Source organism: Pseudorasbora parva, chromosome 11, assembly GCF_024679245.1.
Source record: "Pseudorasbora parva isolate DD20220531a chromosome 11, ASM2467924v1, whole genome shotgun sequence".
In the NCBI taxonomy this organism is placed as follows: Eukaryota; Metazoa; Chordata; class Actinopteri; order Cypriniformes; family Gobionidae; genus Pseudorasbora; species Pseudorasbora parva.
Genome location: NC_090182.1, coordinates 16,383,839 through 16,401,035, shown reverse-complemented (window position 1 = coordinate 16,401,035; position 17,197 = coordinate 16,383,839). Strand labels below are relative to the sequence as shown.

General features: G+C 39.2%; 1 protein-coding gene across 2 annotated transcripts in view; it reads right to left on the bottom strand.

The window, feature by feature from the left end:
* The window catches only part of fstl5 (follistatin-like 5), a 168,416-nt gene that overhangs the window by 66,141 nt on the left and 85,078 nt on the right, over positions 1-17,197 (bottom strand). For both annotated transcript variants that reach the window (XM_067457225.1, XM_067457226.1), the window contains exon 6: positions 15,734-15,854. In XM_067457225.1, coding sequence (XP_067313326.1) covers positions 15,734-15,854 — 121 coding nt within the window. The remainder of the gene's footprint in view (positions 1-15,733; positions 15,855-17,197) is intronic.

Here is a 17,197-nt window from a genome sequence, read left to right as displayed (position 1 = left end):
TCGAGACGTATTTAATTCCGATCACTCAAACAAACCAATTCAGAAGGTGCATGAAAGCATTTCAAACTAAACCGGACAAATGTAAATGTATTGGTTGTTTAAACCACATGTGTAAATTTTACTCCTGGCAAATAATTAAAAAATAAATGTGTGAGAGCGTGTTATGTTGTAGTCAGATAGATATGATGGTGCTATACTGAAACATCGCTGCAAATGAGTAAAGCAAGCCAACGCATATGGCCGTAAATGAAACTTTAAAATAAGTCACACAAAACACAATCATCTTCAATATAAATTAATGAGACTAATGATCTTACCAGTGCTTAGGTCACTCTCTCTCTCATATTGCGATCTTTGAATTTGAAATGGGTTGCTAAATAAAATGCTGGAATCTTTTGCTTTGATGTGAACTCCGTTAAATGAGCATATACCGTGGGAATTGAAGATCGGATTTATATTAATTTTGCTGAAGTGTAAGGTAGGCTATAAGACAACCTGCATGTACTTTCTTTTTTTTTTTTTCTTTAGATTGTGTAGCCCGTTTCGTTTTTTTTGAGCGCCGTTGCGAGCAGTAGGCTAATCTATCAGCCTGCCTCAGCTCGTCAAAAATGCCTTTGTGGTGGTATAATAACTAGCCTACTTTGTTTTTAATGTCAAAGTAGTTATATTTCGTTTCGTTTCTTTATTAAGTTCATTTCGAAAAATGTTTAGAGCAATTTTTTGTTGGTTAAATTAAAGTTTTAATTTTTTTATGTGACGACCCAGTGAGTTAACCGCATGTTTAATAGCCTAGTCTCTCAAACCAACTCTTGAATTGTCTTGTCTATATAAACTTTAATTTAACAAACAAAAAATTGCTCTGAACATTTTTCTTAATTAGGTTTATAAAAAAACGAAACGAAAAATAACTACTTTGACATTAAAAACAAAACTGAATTATTTTAATGGCTGCAACAATGTAAAAAAATAAAATAAATAGAAAACATTGGCTCCCGCCGGACTCGGGCTGAGAATTTTGATAAGCTGTCGGTTTTTACTAAGGAAAATTACTAAAATAGTAACTCACAGTGACTTGGAAAAGTAACTTTAATCTGATTACTGGTTTGGAAATAGTAACGCGTTAGATTACTCGTTACTGGAAAAAAGTAGTCAGATTAGAGTAACGCGTTACTATGTAACGCGTTACTGGTATCACTGCACACAGGTGTGCGACGTTTATGTGATTGATATAATTGAACCTGAAACACTATTACACATTATCAAGTCTTCCCCTTTTCTCATCTTAAAATAACAACATTTACGCTCTCTCGATTTAGCCACATGCAAAGCATGCTGAGAACTACAATTAACATAAACAGTTTCAGTTTAATGCAACAGAAATCATTCATGTAATCTCAACACATATTTAAGTGCATTCAACACAATCAAATTAAGTAAGGAAAAAATGTATAGAAATTGTGTTGCTTTAGCTAATTTTAAATAAGCATTTTGAACAAGCAGCAAACTTTTTTTAGTATACTTGTAGTCATAAAATTGAAGTGAAGTATTAGCTTATATTAAGCAGACAGTGTACTCTAATGAGAGTTAGTTGACATGTAGGTGTCAATGGTATACTTAGACAAAGGAGACCATCAAAATAACAACACGACCACATGGTAATGCAAATCAATAGTATGAGTGTACAATCTCGTGGAATGTATACGCCAAAATGAGTTTTGCTACGTAGTTTTTCGCGTCCATATGACATAATCTTGGGTAGGTTGGGGGGTGGGGGGTGGACGGTTCGTACGTATGTATAATATGTCATAAAGTACATATCATATGTATGTGAAAAAATGCGTACCATATGCACGCTGAAACCCATTTTGGCGTATACATTCGATTGCACACTCGTACTATTGATTTGCATTACCATGTGATCGTGCTGTTATTTTGATGGTCTCCTCATTTGCGTCAGATCGGGCTCCAAAATAAACTGTTACCAAATATTTTATCTTACCTCCAAATGTAAAATGCTAATCAGTTAATTTGTTTCAAACCTCAGTTTAAATGATACATGTCTTCAGGAATTGAACAGGAATTTAAAAAGCATTCTCAAGCCAAGTCTGAATGGCATACAACCCTGGAAATAACACAACCATTCTAAAGCCACATATGTTCAGAAAACCAGAGGAATACCATTAGACTTTTGAACCGATACTTTAGGATAGATTTCACTATACAATATAAAAGCGTAAGTGAACAACAGCAGACCCTTTCCAACAATGCAGCGATGCAGTCAACGGTCTTCAATCATAATTACCATTCTGCCCTCCCATCAAAAGTCATGCTCAGCTCTCCGCCGCCCATCCACTAGTACATTTATGAGCCCGTATGGCCTCTCTGATAGCTTCAGAATCTTTTAAAAGTTGAAGTCATTGAAGTCAGATGGAATAAAACCTTTACTGTGACCCAATCAATGTGAGAGACAGGCAGTAATAGAAGCTGAAGAAAGGCTGACTTCACACCACCTGTTAAAAACACCATCTCCATGGCGCTTGTCAGTAGGGACACTGGAGACACACACATATTAGCATGCCATCACAGTACTTCTAATTGGGCTAACTGGAGCTTTTATACAAGAGGGACTGCCCAGGAAAAAAAAAAGTGGAATAGGCTCCTGGTTAAATTTGATAAATTAAAGTACATTTCACACCATATTACAGAGCTGTGAATTAGTTTTTCCCCCATCTCTCTAACTTTCCACCTTTCTTTTTTCTCACTTCCCATATGGCAATCTTTAAAAGTCTATATTGCCTTTCACTGAAGTCAATTTTGTTTCAAGTGAGGCTCTGTTTCTTATCACACAATTCTCCACTGTCAATGATATTGAACGAATCCTGTATTTCTGTGTGTGTGCGCATGCATTTGTCTGCTTAGCAGACAGAGCAGGTGGATTGACGTTCTCTCCGGAGGAATATCAGCCCTGACAGGTGAAAGGAACGGCATTGTGGGCCGGCGTGGCGTTAAGTAATTGCCTTCTGACTCCACTGGGGGATGTAAATAGTTTGGAGCATGAAACATACAGATATGCCAACTGAACAAACCAATCATGATAAAGAACCACATGGATGCACCAATCACAAGTAGGAGCATGAGTAAACAAGGGTCAAAAGCAGTAAAACGTCTAGAAGATGTGTCATTTTTTAACACATTGATGGCTTCCTAAACTTCCCCAAACAATACAAATATAAAAAATGTATTTTGTAAGAAACCCTGAAGTAATTCCTAACTAACTATCGATCTGTTTAGCATAAGTCAAGTTTATTTTACCAGTGCAAGCTTATTCACAACACCAGAAGAAAAAAAAAATGCTTTTTACACAAAATGACTGATTCTATCGGTTCAAACCACCGAATTTCAAATACATTATTCAAGGATGCAACTACAGAGGAAGCATGAAAGTACCCGGATGTGGTCTTTATATCGAGGATGCGTCGAAAGGAGACTTGAGAGAATCAAACCATTAGAAATCCTAGAAGAAGCTGCGGGCAGTCATCATATGGAAGCCTGTGAGCTTTAAACTTCTTATTCTCATGAAAGAGATTCCCGTTGCAAGATTGTGAAAGTGAACAGTTGTCTGTTTGTTGTGCTTAATTTTAATAATGTGATAACCTTTTTATTGTCATTTAAAAAATAATCTTAACATTGAAAAAGCATAGGTAACCAGCCTGATCTTATGAAAATGTCTATTAACTTTTATAGTCAAAATTAGTTTTTATGTGCACGTTACACAGTTTTCACATGCATATGATAGACTCATTTTCTTTCCTGTGTTAAATGCACGTAACCCACACCACTATGGGGTGACAATGCTTATCATATGCACGTAAAAGCTAATTTTGGCGTATAAATCACAATAAATACAATTTGTGCTATAGGTAACTGGTAACTGTATGCACTGTGCACTTTCTTGTCCTTGTCAAGGGGTATTGTCTTTTTAATGTCTGTGGGGGGTTTGGTCTCCTTTAAGTCCTACTGTTTGCTGGGTATTGTTGGGAAACATTGTCTGTTTTTGTACTTATGATGTTTGTCTTTTATGTTATTTACGTCTGAGAGTTGTACCAAGACAAATTCCTATCAACTTGTTGACATGGCAATAAACATTATTGAGGTAACAGAAAAGCTGCTCATTTTCATAAATACAAGCGGTAAAATAAAAAGATAATAAAAATAATGTCTATAATAATGTTTTAATAGGTTGTGAATTTTTTTTGTGATGCTATGGTGTATTTATTTTGCATTAGCCGTTACTTATAATATGCCAGGATAGTCCGTTGATTAACACGATCGCAGCACATCACAATTCTCACAAAGATGCGTTTTGTGTCCTTGCATCCTTCTGAGTTCAAGGTCGCCCGACAAGACCGGGCTCCACAAGAACACAAGTCTGTTTTTTGCATTCTTGGAATGAGTAACAGCCATTATTTAAAGTCATGTTGTCAATAATGGCATAATAATGTCAATGTGCTTCACCAGAGCAGATTTTTTAGTTTGTTTTGGCTGGGCGATATGACGATATACAGCGATTTTACTTGAATGATTGGTTCCTGAGTAAGTCATTGCTAATGAGCACATGGCAGGACAAGCTTGGAATATGCAAAATTATAAAAGCTCAGATTTGGAAAACACATTTTAAACTGATGCTGAAATATATGCATGATATTACCGTTCCAATTTTCCCATACTCATAGAGCCTGTGAGATTCATGCATGTCAGGTAACGAGCCTGATGAAAACCACGAGTATACATGAATTATAATTACAGCAATGAATCAACAAGTCACATGTTAAGCCCTAAATGTGTGAACTTCTTAAACCCTTGAGGAGAAATGAAAATGCTCTCGAGTGCCAGAGAAAAGAACCAGAAGCTGAGTAAACACATTTAGCATGTCTCCAAAACTTCTCACAGTCCACGTGCTAATTGCTGCAATATGGAATCAAGAGGGCATGAAGAACCCTGAGAGCATCTTTCAGTAATGTACTTAGATGTGGTTCAATTAGTACGTTTTTAGGCTGCATAATTCACTTATACACCGCATACGATACCTTGCCCAGCTCTTTTAGATTCTATTGCCCTCCATCTTTCTCTAGGGGGACCAGAGATTCTCCAAACCAAGACTGGACAGTTTCATGCTTTCATGGCCTGTCACCCTCCATCAGGACTGAGATATATACCCAAGTGAATGATGTACTCCCAGACCTGGAGAGTTTGAACAACGCAAGCTGACGTTGACAAGCTCTGTTCTCTCACACATCAGTAAATCCCATCAGACCAGATTCAACCTTCCTAATCATACAAAAGTGTACTAACCCTATCAGATCGAGGTGTGCTAACACCATCAGACCAGAGTCTACTAAACCATATAGTGTACTTTTTACCGCCATATCAGAAAACCAAGATCAAAATCATGCAAGAATAAGTCTGAGTTATTCATGTGAAATAATAAATCATTCATGCAACAAATGAACGTTACAACCAGCCAATAAATCATGTTGTTTACAGATTTTCAGCTGCTTCTCCTGCATCACAATATCTCACAACAGACAAAGCCAGATCAAATGTCACCATGAATGCTGAAGAAACATCTGCTCGACTGTTCACACACTGAGAGATTTTATCACTGCAGGTTGCCATCCCTATTGAAAAAAACAAAAAAACAAAAAAACAAAACAAAAAACAGCATACACTGGTTAGGTATGTTTTGAAGAGCTGAAGAGTATGTTTTGAAGAGCATGAGAGCTGGTTTTAGCTGGCCATGAGCAAGCTGGTCAAGCGCTGGTCCGTAGCTGATCCTAAGAAACTAGCTCCAGCTCAGGACCAGCTTGTAACCAGCTCAAGACCAGCTCAAGACCAGCTTAAACCAGCTCATGACCAGCTCTAACCAGCTGTCATGCTTCAAAACATATCTAACCAGCATATGCTATTGTCTTTCAACAGGGATATAAATTAATGTTATTGCATTATATTAGTAATAATTAGCCATAGGCTTTGAAAATCTGATTGTAAATTATAAAAATATGAAATGAATCTATTTTGGCAATCAATCTGTTTTCTTATTTCAGGGAAAGTGTTTACGTTTAAATTTTAGTGTCTTAAGCCCTATTCGGACTGGATTAGTTTAACATGGGGACATGGGGGTAAAGTCATTTTACCTCAGGACGTCTGTAATATTAATGGCCAATTCGCACGGGATAAGACATCTCAGTAAAACTAGCAGAAGTGGGAGGAGTAACTCGCTTTACGCACCTCCTTGACGTCATGTGCGTATGACGTTACCGTTATAACGTGAGCAAACACAACCTGAGCGCCAGTCTGAACTCCGTCTCCAATATATATGTGTTTTAATAAACAGTTAGGTCCAGTCTAATGATTATGATTGGATTATGTTGGTAATAGACACTTTCCTAGAGCTAAAATGTGTTGTGCCTCTAATAAGTGCTTTTGATCTTCTTTTTGCTTTAAATGATATGCGGAAAATACTGGATATTTTCCACAGATTTGTCCCACCACCTACAACGCAACTGAATGCTTCAAGCGCCTCCATGGTCGCAAAAAGTGCTCTTTTTTAACTTTTAAACAGGAAATGACGGAATTTTACCATACATTTTTACAGCAGGTCTATTCGAACGGGATTAGTATTACCCGAGGTCATTTTTCCAGACCTTTTTACAGAAGGTAAAAGTCTCGGTAATCTTTACTGACATTCTCCGTAATGATTACCGAGATGGCACATTCGGACGGGACTAAAATCACCGAGAACCTCTGGTAATATTTACTTTACCCCCACGTCCCCATGTTAAACTAATCCAGTCCGAATAGGGCTTAATACAGTAGATCAGTGATGAACAAGATTAATGAGTTTCATTCTATGACTCAAAATCACTCAGAATACCAACAATTTAGAATAAAGTTTATTTGCATCATTTTTTATTAACCTCTCCATCTTTCCTACACTTGACTTCTATCTCCCAGGAGACAGACCACTGTTTTTTATTACATATATTGCCATATTAGATTCATGCTGATTTGCATGAAGTTAAACTTCTCTCAACTCAACTTTGTTGGACATGCCCACATTAAATAAATATCTGTTATTCGTTCAACATACTTTGGAAATTACCAAATAATTGGGGATCGGTTTAAGAGACCAATCTACTTCAAGTGAAACTAAACAAGCAAATGAACATTTGCATGCAGTTCACGCATTCCACGCTCCTCCCCGCAGTGCACTAGAAATAAGGAAGTGGAAGCACTGCATCTTTGCTTTTTGCTTTGCCGCCGAACACCTGCTGTTTTGTTGTTTTCGACGAAGTGTAATTCAAGACAAGTCTTTCTTTTGGAAGGACGCTGTAGTCTGGTGCGGGTGTAGTGGCATATTACAGCGGTGGTCGCGATCTCGTCTGGGTGTGGAGAGTTGCGTCTTCAATGAGAGTGTTTGATCACAACAGGCTTGCACTATACAAATTGTTGTGAGCCGCGGTAGTCTCCCGTTTGTTTACAAATGTCTAGGCATGTTGTGGTGTTCACGGATGCCTTGTCCACCGACTGGGAGGCCACGTACAAAGGGCATGCAGTTTCAGTTCTGTGGACAGGGCCTCAACTGCATCTGCACATCAACTAGCTCAAGTTGTTTGCAGTACATCTTGCGCTGGGCCACCTGAAAAGGCCCCTACATGGCAAGCACGTACTAGTGTGTACAAACAGCACTGTGACCGTTGCCTACATCAACAGGGTGGTCTACACTTCTGCCACATGTTGCTACTCACCCGCCATCTCCTCCTTTGGAGTCAGAAGTATCTGAGGTTCAACTCATTACTGGTTGTTTTATTCCCTGACCGAGGGAATTCACTGACACTTTATGGCACCTGTGTCCAGACCTCTGGAAATTCCATGTCTGGTCCCTAATGGGACGCAGACGTTCTAAGTGGCCTACTACAGGCTATGGTAGACACCATCACTTCTGCTAAAAGTGCCTTGTATGCATTGAAGAGGAACCTGTTCCTACCACTTCATTCAGGATCCAGGTAGTGAACCTGCAAGTGCTGCCTTCTGAGGAGGCAGACCCAGCCCTGGCTTTGCTCTGTACCATCTACGCCCTGCGGACTTATGTGGATAGAACATAAAGCTTCAGGACCTCAGAAGAGCTCTTTTTTGTCTGTTATGGAGGTCAGCAGAAGGGAAAGGCTGTCTCTAAGCAGAGTTTAGCCCACTGGATCGTGGATGCTATTGTCTTGGCTTATCAGTCCCAAGACGTGCCTTGCCTGTTCGGGTTACGATTGCACTCAACTAGAAGTGTAGCTTCTTCCTGGGCGCTGGCTCAAGGCACCTCGCTGACAGATATCTGTAGAGCTGTGGGCTGGGTGTCATGTTCGCTAGATTCTATAGCCTCTGTGTAGAGCCAGAATCTTCCTATGTACTAGCCCCCAGTAGCCAGTAGTACGAAGGAACCCTCCTAGTGTCGGCTTAGAACACCACTCCAGCCCGCTGGGCCAGATATTTATTGACTCCAATAGTGTTCCCCAGAAATGGCTAACCCTGTGAGTTCCTACCTCACCCTCTGCAGTCAGACGTTGCAGAGACAGGCAAGCTTTCCCAGCGTTATCCAATAGTCACACTGAGCGGGTTTTGTTGAACAGCACGGTGACTGACCTTCTCTGTATAGAGTCCTGAGCTTTCCACTCCAACAGAGGGGGTGGGCCAGGGAGCTCAAGCAGAGCGCTGGAAGGGCCAGCATTTGTGGCGTGTTGGCAGATATCCAATTCGTCTGTCAGTTCCGACGTACATTGAACGTGACCGACTGAAAGGGAATGTCTTGTTTACGTATGTAACCCTCATTCCATGAAGGAAGGAACGGAGACGTACATCCCATTGCCACAAGTGCTGTACCTCCACTGAACGACTGAGTTACTAGTTGGGTGCCTCAGGGGAAAAGCAAAGATGTGGTGCTTCCTTATTTATACGTGGGGAGGAGTGGGAAATGAGTGAACCTTATGCCACTGTTCATTGGCTTGTTTAGTTACACTCAAAGTAGATTGTCCTCTGAAAGTGATCCCCAATTCATCGTTCAGTTCTGACGTACATCTCCTTAACCTCCTTTAGGGAATGAGGGTTACAAACATAACAGAGGCAATTTTGAGTCGCTTTGATGATGCAAATCGTTGTCTGTGTGAATATACATGGAGTGAACAGGGTCAATGAGGAAGACTGAGAAAAAATATTAGGAAAATGTTTTAGAGTAGGCATCCATGCAGTGGAAAAAGAAATCAGGATCAGGTGAATTTGAGAAGCACATATATAAGTGGGTAAATTTCACACTGAAGGTCGAACTGATTAAATCCATTTACATACTGATACACATTGTGGCATATATCTAAAGCACCAGCTCACAGCATGAACCCTAATGCTGTTGGTACAACAAACATGCACTGTTTATAAAGTAGTATTCTTCAAACTTAAAAACAAAAAACAAAACATTTGCTCAAAGCATCAGGAGCTGAGGAGACAGTGTGAAGGAGTTCTCTGAAGGCGTCTGACAAAATGTCTTGTAATCTTTTTATCTTCAAGTTTAGAAGAAAAGCAAAAGTAGCAATAACATTTTTTTTGTTTGCCTGTAGGGCTGTTCCCGCCTCATCCAAACTCCTGCTGAGATCGGAGGAAGGGCATGGGGGCAGACTGAGGCAGTGATTCTCATTCTAAAACCTACTTCCTGTTTGAAAATCTGCTTCATGCTCAAAAACCCAATGTGATGCTCACAAAAGTGATCCATGCATTGTTGTCCTTTTTTTTATCTTATCCCGGAACACATGGTAAATGTGTCGGCCCTTGCTGAATGTCAGAGCAAATTGAGTCAAATTGACGTGTCAGAGGAAGATGAGAATAAAGAGCAAAATGAGACAGAGCAGATGTGCTGAAGGTTAGAATAAAAGGTTGGGACTCATTTGGCCTTTACTTTTACTTAAGAATCTTTCAGTATGTGTCATTTCTTGTGACATAAGGGATGTCTTAGCCATCCATAGGGAGCTTGCATTGAGAACCAAGAACTCAAGGCTTTTACAGTGAATCCGGAAAGTAATCACTTTTCCCACATTTTATGTTACAGCCTTATTCCAAAATGTATTCGATTCATTATTTTTCCCCTCAAATTCTACAAACAATACCCCATAATGACAATGTGAAAAAAAGTTTGTTTGAAATCTTTGCACACATGCACACACACACATACAGCCTCAAGTCTTTTTGAGTATGATGCCACAAGCTTGGCACACATGTTTTTGGAAAGGTTTTTCTTCCATTCTTCTTTTCAGGACCTTTCAAGATCCATCGGGTTGGATGGGAGCGTCGGTGCACAGCCCTTTTCAGATCTCTCCAGAGATGTTCAATGGGATTCACGTTTGGGCTCTGGCTGGGCCACTCGAGGACATTAACAGAGTTGTCCCACAGCCATTCCTTTTTTTTTTATTATCTCTGCTGTGTGCTTATGGTAGTTGTCCTGTTGGAAGATAAACCTTTACCCCAGTCTGAGGTCCAGAGAACTCTGGAGTAGGTTTTCATCAAGGATGTCTCTATACATTGCTCCATTCATCTTTCCCTTGATCCTGACTAGTCTTCCAGTACCTCCCATTGAAAAAAATCCCCACAGCATGATGCTGCCACCACCATGCTTCACTGTAGGGATGGTATTGGTCAGTTAATGAGCGGTGCCTGGTTTCATATAGACATGATGCTTGCTATTCAGGCCAAAGAGTTCAATCTTTGTTTCATCAGACCAGAGAATTTTATTTATTGTGGTTTGAGAGTTCTTCAGGTACCTTTCGGCAAACTCCAGGCACGCTGTCATGTACTGTCTGGCCACTCTACCATACAGGACTGATTGGTGGAGTGCTGCAGAGATGGTTGTTCTTCTGAAAGATTCTCCTCTCTCCCCAGAGAAAAGCTAGAGCTCTGTCAGACTGACCAACGGGTTCCTCGGTCACTTCCCTGACCATGGCTTCAATTTATGGATGATGGGACATTCAATGCTCAATACATTTTTCTGTGCCCTTCCCCAGATCTGTACCTCAATAGAGTCCTGTCTCGGAGGTCTACAGACAATTCCTGGGACTTTATGGCTTTGCTTGTGATCTGATATGCACTGTTAACTGTGGAACCTTATATAGACAGGTGTGTGCCTTTCCAAATCATGTCCAATCAACTGAATTTACCACAGGTGGACTCAAGTTGTAGAAACATCTCAATAGCCCCGTTTCCACCACAGGAACTTTACCCAGGAACTAGGAACTTTGGGTGGTACTTCGTGTGTTTAGACCGCAGGAACCAGGGTATAAATGAAGTTCCGGGTAAATATTTCCCCCTCCAAACGGCCCTGCTCGCGGGGTAGTACTTTTTCAAAGTTCAGGAACTTTCGAGGGCGGGACTTGGGCGCTGAACATGCTGATTGGTTGAGCTCGCAGCATTTAGGTTCAACTCGGCATTTTTAAAAGTCTTACACGCCGCGCTCATGTTGACAAGAGAGGAAAGTTAATTTTTCTGAGGGGTTAACTTTTTATTTCGTAAGTTATAAGATAATGAAGATAATGTTGGAGTAATGACACAGCGTATATTGCCCCAGGCAGTTTTTTACTTTAACTGCGCCTGACAGAAGAATTATTATTTTTTCTGAGATGATTATTTAAACAAATAAATAGCTTATAATAACTAAATCCACTAAATCTTTCAATCGGTACACACAAAAATGATTACTGTCCGCTAGGGCTGTCATTTTTGAAAAAAAATCTAATTCGAACGGATATAAAATATCAAGCAAGGCATTCGAATATATTCAATTATCTACAACGCCGTCATCTCCAGCAGCTGGAATGTGTTTACGGATGCCATAGCAGCTCTCAACGGCCACCAGGACTTTACGGTTTTATAAAAGCTATTCATTTGTTGTAAAGTGTAAAAATTAATTCTAATGTCAGGCGCAGTTGAAGAAGTTGATTGTTTGCTTACATAGGCTTAGGGACAGTGTCATTATGCCAACATTATCTTCATAACTTCTTATGAAATAAAAAGATTATCCTTCAAAAAAATGTATTTTCCTCTCTTGTCAACATGCTTGGTGCATGAGCACAACGTGTGCTCTTCAGTGGGGCGCGCGCTGTTGTCACATAAGGACGCACACTCAAAAGTAATCCGGTCAGGTCATTTACATGGTGAAATGTTTCGTTTGATCGATTCATGAAAAGATTTATCCACCCATCTCAAAACGATTACAATTTCATTCAGTTTGGGCATTTTTATTACGATTGAGGTGTTTATATGGAGCATTTTCCTTCAGATTGGACTTTTAAACTGATTAGTGCTCCATGTAAACGCACCGACAGTAAAAAAAAAAATTGCGCTACATGGCACTTTAAAAACCGGATAGTTTATTTATAGTTCGATTACGGATATTTCACGTCATCTTCGAATGCATATTCGAATATCGAATAAAAAGTGACAGCCTTGTCCGTCACTGGCTTGGAGGAACAGTCGCGTGCAGTCCTACATCACCGGACTAATTTGCCTAATCTTCTCGGAACTTTATCGCGGTCGAAACGCAGACAGCTGCAGGTCTGGGGGGGAGAAAAGTTCCTGTAAAAAAGTTCCTGGTACAAATTGTTCCGGGTAATTTTGGTGGAAACGGGGCTAATGATAATCAGTGGAAACAGTATGTACCTGTGAATACATTCCTGATGCACTGTATCTATATTGGGAACACTAATTTATTCTCTATTTAGATAGAAATTAAAAGTAAAAGTTTCTACAAAGACCAAAAGTCCTAAATGAGAAAGGAAGACCTGACTAATAATATAATATAATGTATAACACAATATAATATTATGAATATTATAATAAGGACTAATTTTGTTCTTTATATCTGTTTATTTACAATATTTGTTTATTTTGTTTAGGTGTGTGTGTGTGTGTGTGTGTGTGTGTGTGTGTGTGTGTGTGTGTGTGTGTGTGTGTGTGTGTGTGTGTGTGTGTGTGTGTGTGTGTGTGTGTGGAAAATATCTTATAAATCATATTTTTTTTATGATGTGTGGGTTTAAGGTATTAAGTATTAAGTTTGCACTGTAAAAAAAAATCATTTTCCTGGAATCATGGAATGTCCCTATAAAACATGATGAAACCCAATGTGTGCGTGTGTGTACACATTAGAATTATATTTCTATAAAATATAAATATCTATAATAATACCAGGGGACAGTCTCAGTTCAGTGAGGTTAGTCATGTCCCAAACATAAAACATCTTTTATCGGCTTGATTACTGACAATCCACGGTGTCTGGGTGTTCATCTACTTTAGCAATACAACTTAGTTTCCAGACTAAGTTGTAGTCGCATGCTCTATGCCAAATGTTACTTGCATCTTGAGTCATGCAGTTAATTAGTGTTCCTCAGTTTCTCTTCAGCAAATCCGTTAATGACTACACGAAAGAGGAAAATCGTACTCAGGCCGTCACTGTTCAGTGGCTTACTGAAAAATATGACTGTAGACTTCAATTAGAGCTTAATTAGGATCCATTCACCTTTACGGTGACTGCAAGATCTGACTTTCGAACAGTGGGTTGTCAGAGTCATAATCCATTTCAGAGGCTGCTGACCCTGTGGAATGGGCTAACGGCAAAATGTAACTTCATTACATGACATACCAATGGTCTGAACTTGCCATGAAGAGCAGGGCTGGGATCCAAGAACCAGTTCTGGATATTGTAATATTTTACTGAAACCTAATGATTTTCATGATGTTTGGTTCTGTTAACAGTTCTTTAATGCCCACATTCTTCAACACCGTACTAAACGTTTTTAAAGGTTTATTTACACTTGTAGTTTGGTTCTCTTGGTGGCGTTTGCATTGCCATTTTAAACACTGAAATAAAGGAAACAAAACATCACAAATGGCTTTTATGACATATTTTGCGATGAAACTTTGCAAACATTCAAAACAACGCTGTGTGCTAGGCTAAATGCACCCATTGTGCACACTTGAAAAAATATTTAAAAAGTAAGTTACCTGGTTTCCTTAAAATTTATTAAGTATTGAAATATTTTGTAAGCAAATTGCGTACTTGTGTTTTATTAGTAATAATGCAGTGAAACATGCCAAATGTTTATGATTTATCACTTTTTTTTATTGATGTGTTTCAGATACAATAATATTTTGAGTTTCTATTTATTAAAGGGGTGGTTGCATGCGATTTCACTTTTTTAACTTTAGTGAGTGTGTAATGTTGCTGCTTGAGCATAAACAGTATCTGCGAAGTTACAGCCCTGAAAGTTCAATGCAAACGGAGATATTGTTTTTTTATAGTTATGGCAGTTTATTGCCTATAAAAACGGCCGGTTTGGACTACAATGAGCTACTTCCCGGGTTGGTGACATCATAAACCCTTGTTATTAACATAAACACTGCCCTAGATTGGACTTCTGCCCGTAATAGTAAGGGGCAATGCGTTTCCAGACAACCTTTGCTTGGCACTTCAGCCAATAAAAATACATGAAACTACATTTGGCCATCTAACCAATCTAAGACTATTGCATTTTTCAGAGGGATGGGCTTCACAGAAGAAGGAAGCAGACGAGCCGTTCAAAGGACAGTGGAGACAGCGGTGTGGAATAAAGGTCAAATATAGGAAAAATCCCCATAAAACCAACCAAGTCTAGAAAAAAACCTACAGAACCACCCCTTTAAATGAATTTCCTTCATTTTATAAACTCAAATTAACTCAAAGGTATTCTTGAGCCTTCTGTCCTTTTAAGGGCTTGCATCTTGCGACACCACATCCTGCTTTTAGCTCGTTTAGACGTCAAATTCCAGTTAAACCGCAACAGAGTTTGTTTGAAAAACAGTGTTTCTTGGTCCACTTGTTTTGGTGCACTGCAGGGTTTAGATGGCAGTGTTCACACTTATTCAAATGAACCACAGAACAATCGCATCAGAGTTTGTTTTTAATCTAACCAAACCTACCAAGTGTGACCTCTAAAAAAAATATATATATATATATTGGTAAAACATGAAATGTATATGTTGATTAAAAAAATGTCAGAATAAGCTTTTACTTTGGAATGGACAACAAGGCAGAAATATGCTTTATCTGCAAAACTCAAATGGTGGCACTATGCCACTACTTACATATTAAAAATATGGCTGGATGCAAAATAATATACACAAGAGATATATACAACACGTCTTCCTATTGTAAAGTCCTCAGTAGTTGCAGTTTGTGAACAATTGACTGAGTCAGGTGAATCAGTCAAAAGAATAAAAAAAATGGTCAACAACAACAAAAATCCATCAAGTTGACACTTTCAACTTGACTAAATTTGTGTTTCTCGACTGAACTCCAAGTCATTACGTTCATTATATCCAGTCGGACTCAGTACTAGAATAGTTAACCTCCTCATGCATTTAATCATTAATGAAAAATTAACAAATATCCAAACATGAAAATATTGCACCATGAAATTAAAACTGTAACCCGGACATGCATTCGGTTTCTTTATGAAAATACTGTAATTATCCATTGTGCTATTAACAAATGACACAGAAAACAAGTGTCACAGTTACTGAATATGCATTCAGCCATGACGGTGCTAATTATGCAGCTAAAACATTCCTCTCAGCTTTGTTCACTTTCATCACTTTGTCAAAACCCAACACTCACCAAAAGCTGCGTAGAACTCCTCTCTAGTTAGGTGTTCGTCCTCGTTGACGTCATTATATTTGAACAGGTCAAAAAGGGTGCACTCTGATGCCGTCCTGCTCAGACCTTCCTGCTTGATGACCTGCATGACAAGATTAAAGGTCGAAACATTAGAGATTAAATCCAAAGCAGCAGCTACTGTATGACACTTTCACGAGTTTGTGTGCCCATATAATCTTAGTGAAAGTGGTAAACAGATTTGGCTTGCTGTCTGCTATAGAGGGGCTCGGAGAGGATATTCTACCCAAGCTCCGATTGCCCCCCTATAACAGACAAAATTGAATGAAATAAAAGAATGAATGAATGAGTCATTTATATAGTGCTTTCATATGTACTACTGTACACCCAAAGCGCTTTACACTCGTGTCAGGGATCTCTCCTCAACCACCATCAGTGTGGTGTACAATATTGTACAAAAGGAGGAGCAGGGGAGGAGGAGGGATGCTGCAGGAACTAAAAAGGGGAAGAGGTAAGCTGCTGGCTGTATACCTCGGTATTAATTGAAAGGTTATATGGGCATACTCCTCCCGACATTACGTTTATTAACTTCACTTAAAATGCTTACCAGAGCAAAAGTGCTTTGTGCAGTGAATGTAGCTCAAGGAAATACTAACAAACGGTGCTCGAAATTAAGGACATGTTTGTTTACACAGTTTTGGTGCCGTCTTGGGCCTTCACATGACGTCTGCTGTAAAATCTCCATCCTGAAGCAAAACCACTGCTCTAGTGTACCATTCTGAATAATTAAAGATGTGATTCCTATCTGCATCAGACATTGTGAATCCTGTCGACTGGCAAACATCCAGAAGATTTTATAACAGCCTTATGCTGGAAAACATGAGGGATTACTGTAAAATCATACATTCATCCATGCCAGAAATATCTGATGGTAATTACAGTCAGAGAAAGAAAGCTGGAGGGATTGTTGATAATAAATGTTAGGGGTTAGATTCACTGTGGATTACAGTTTAGATTTGGAAAATGCCTTGAGCATATGCGATATGAACAATCATAATTAACTTGGTGACGGGTGGTCATTGGATTCAATATATTACTGAAAGTAATGCAAACAGCACATAGTATAGACCTGATCTTAGAAACATATCATGAATGCTTTGGCATACCTAGTGCTGAGACTGACTCAAACTGACTTATATGACCAAAACCAGTCACCTGCGTGTTCGGATTCAATCCTGTCCTTTTATTATCTGCTGCAAACTCTAATCCTCTTATAGAGACTTGATACCAGCACAGAAACCGACTCAAAACCTTCACTTTCACCTCTTTTGCTTTGCAGTGTTGATTCACTACGAAGACAACCCATACAAACAAGCGAACTTTCAAATGCTGGCATTTGTCGATGTACCACTCTGATCTGCATGCCGCATGCTTTAGGCGATGTCAGCAAGGTTTTCCATAATGAAC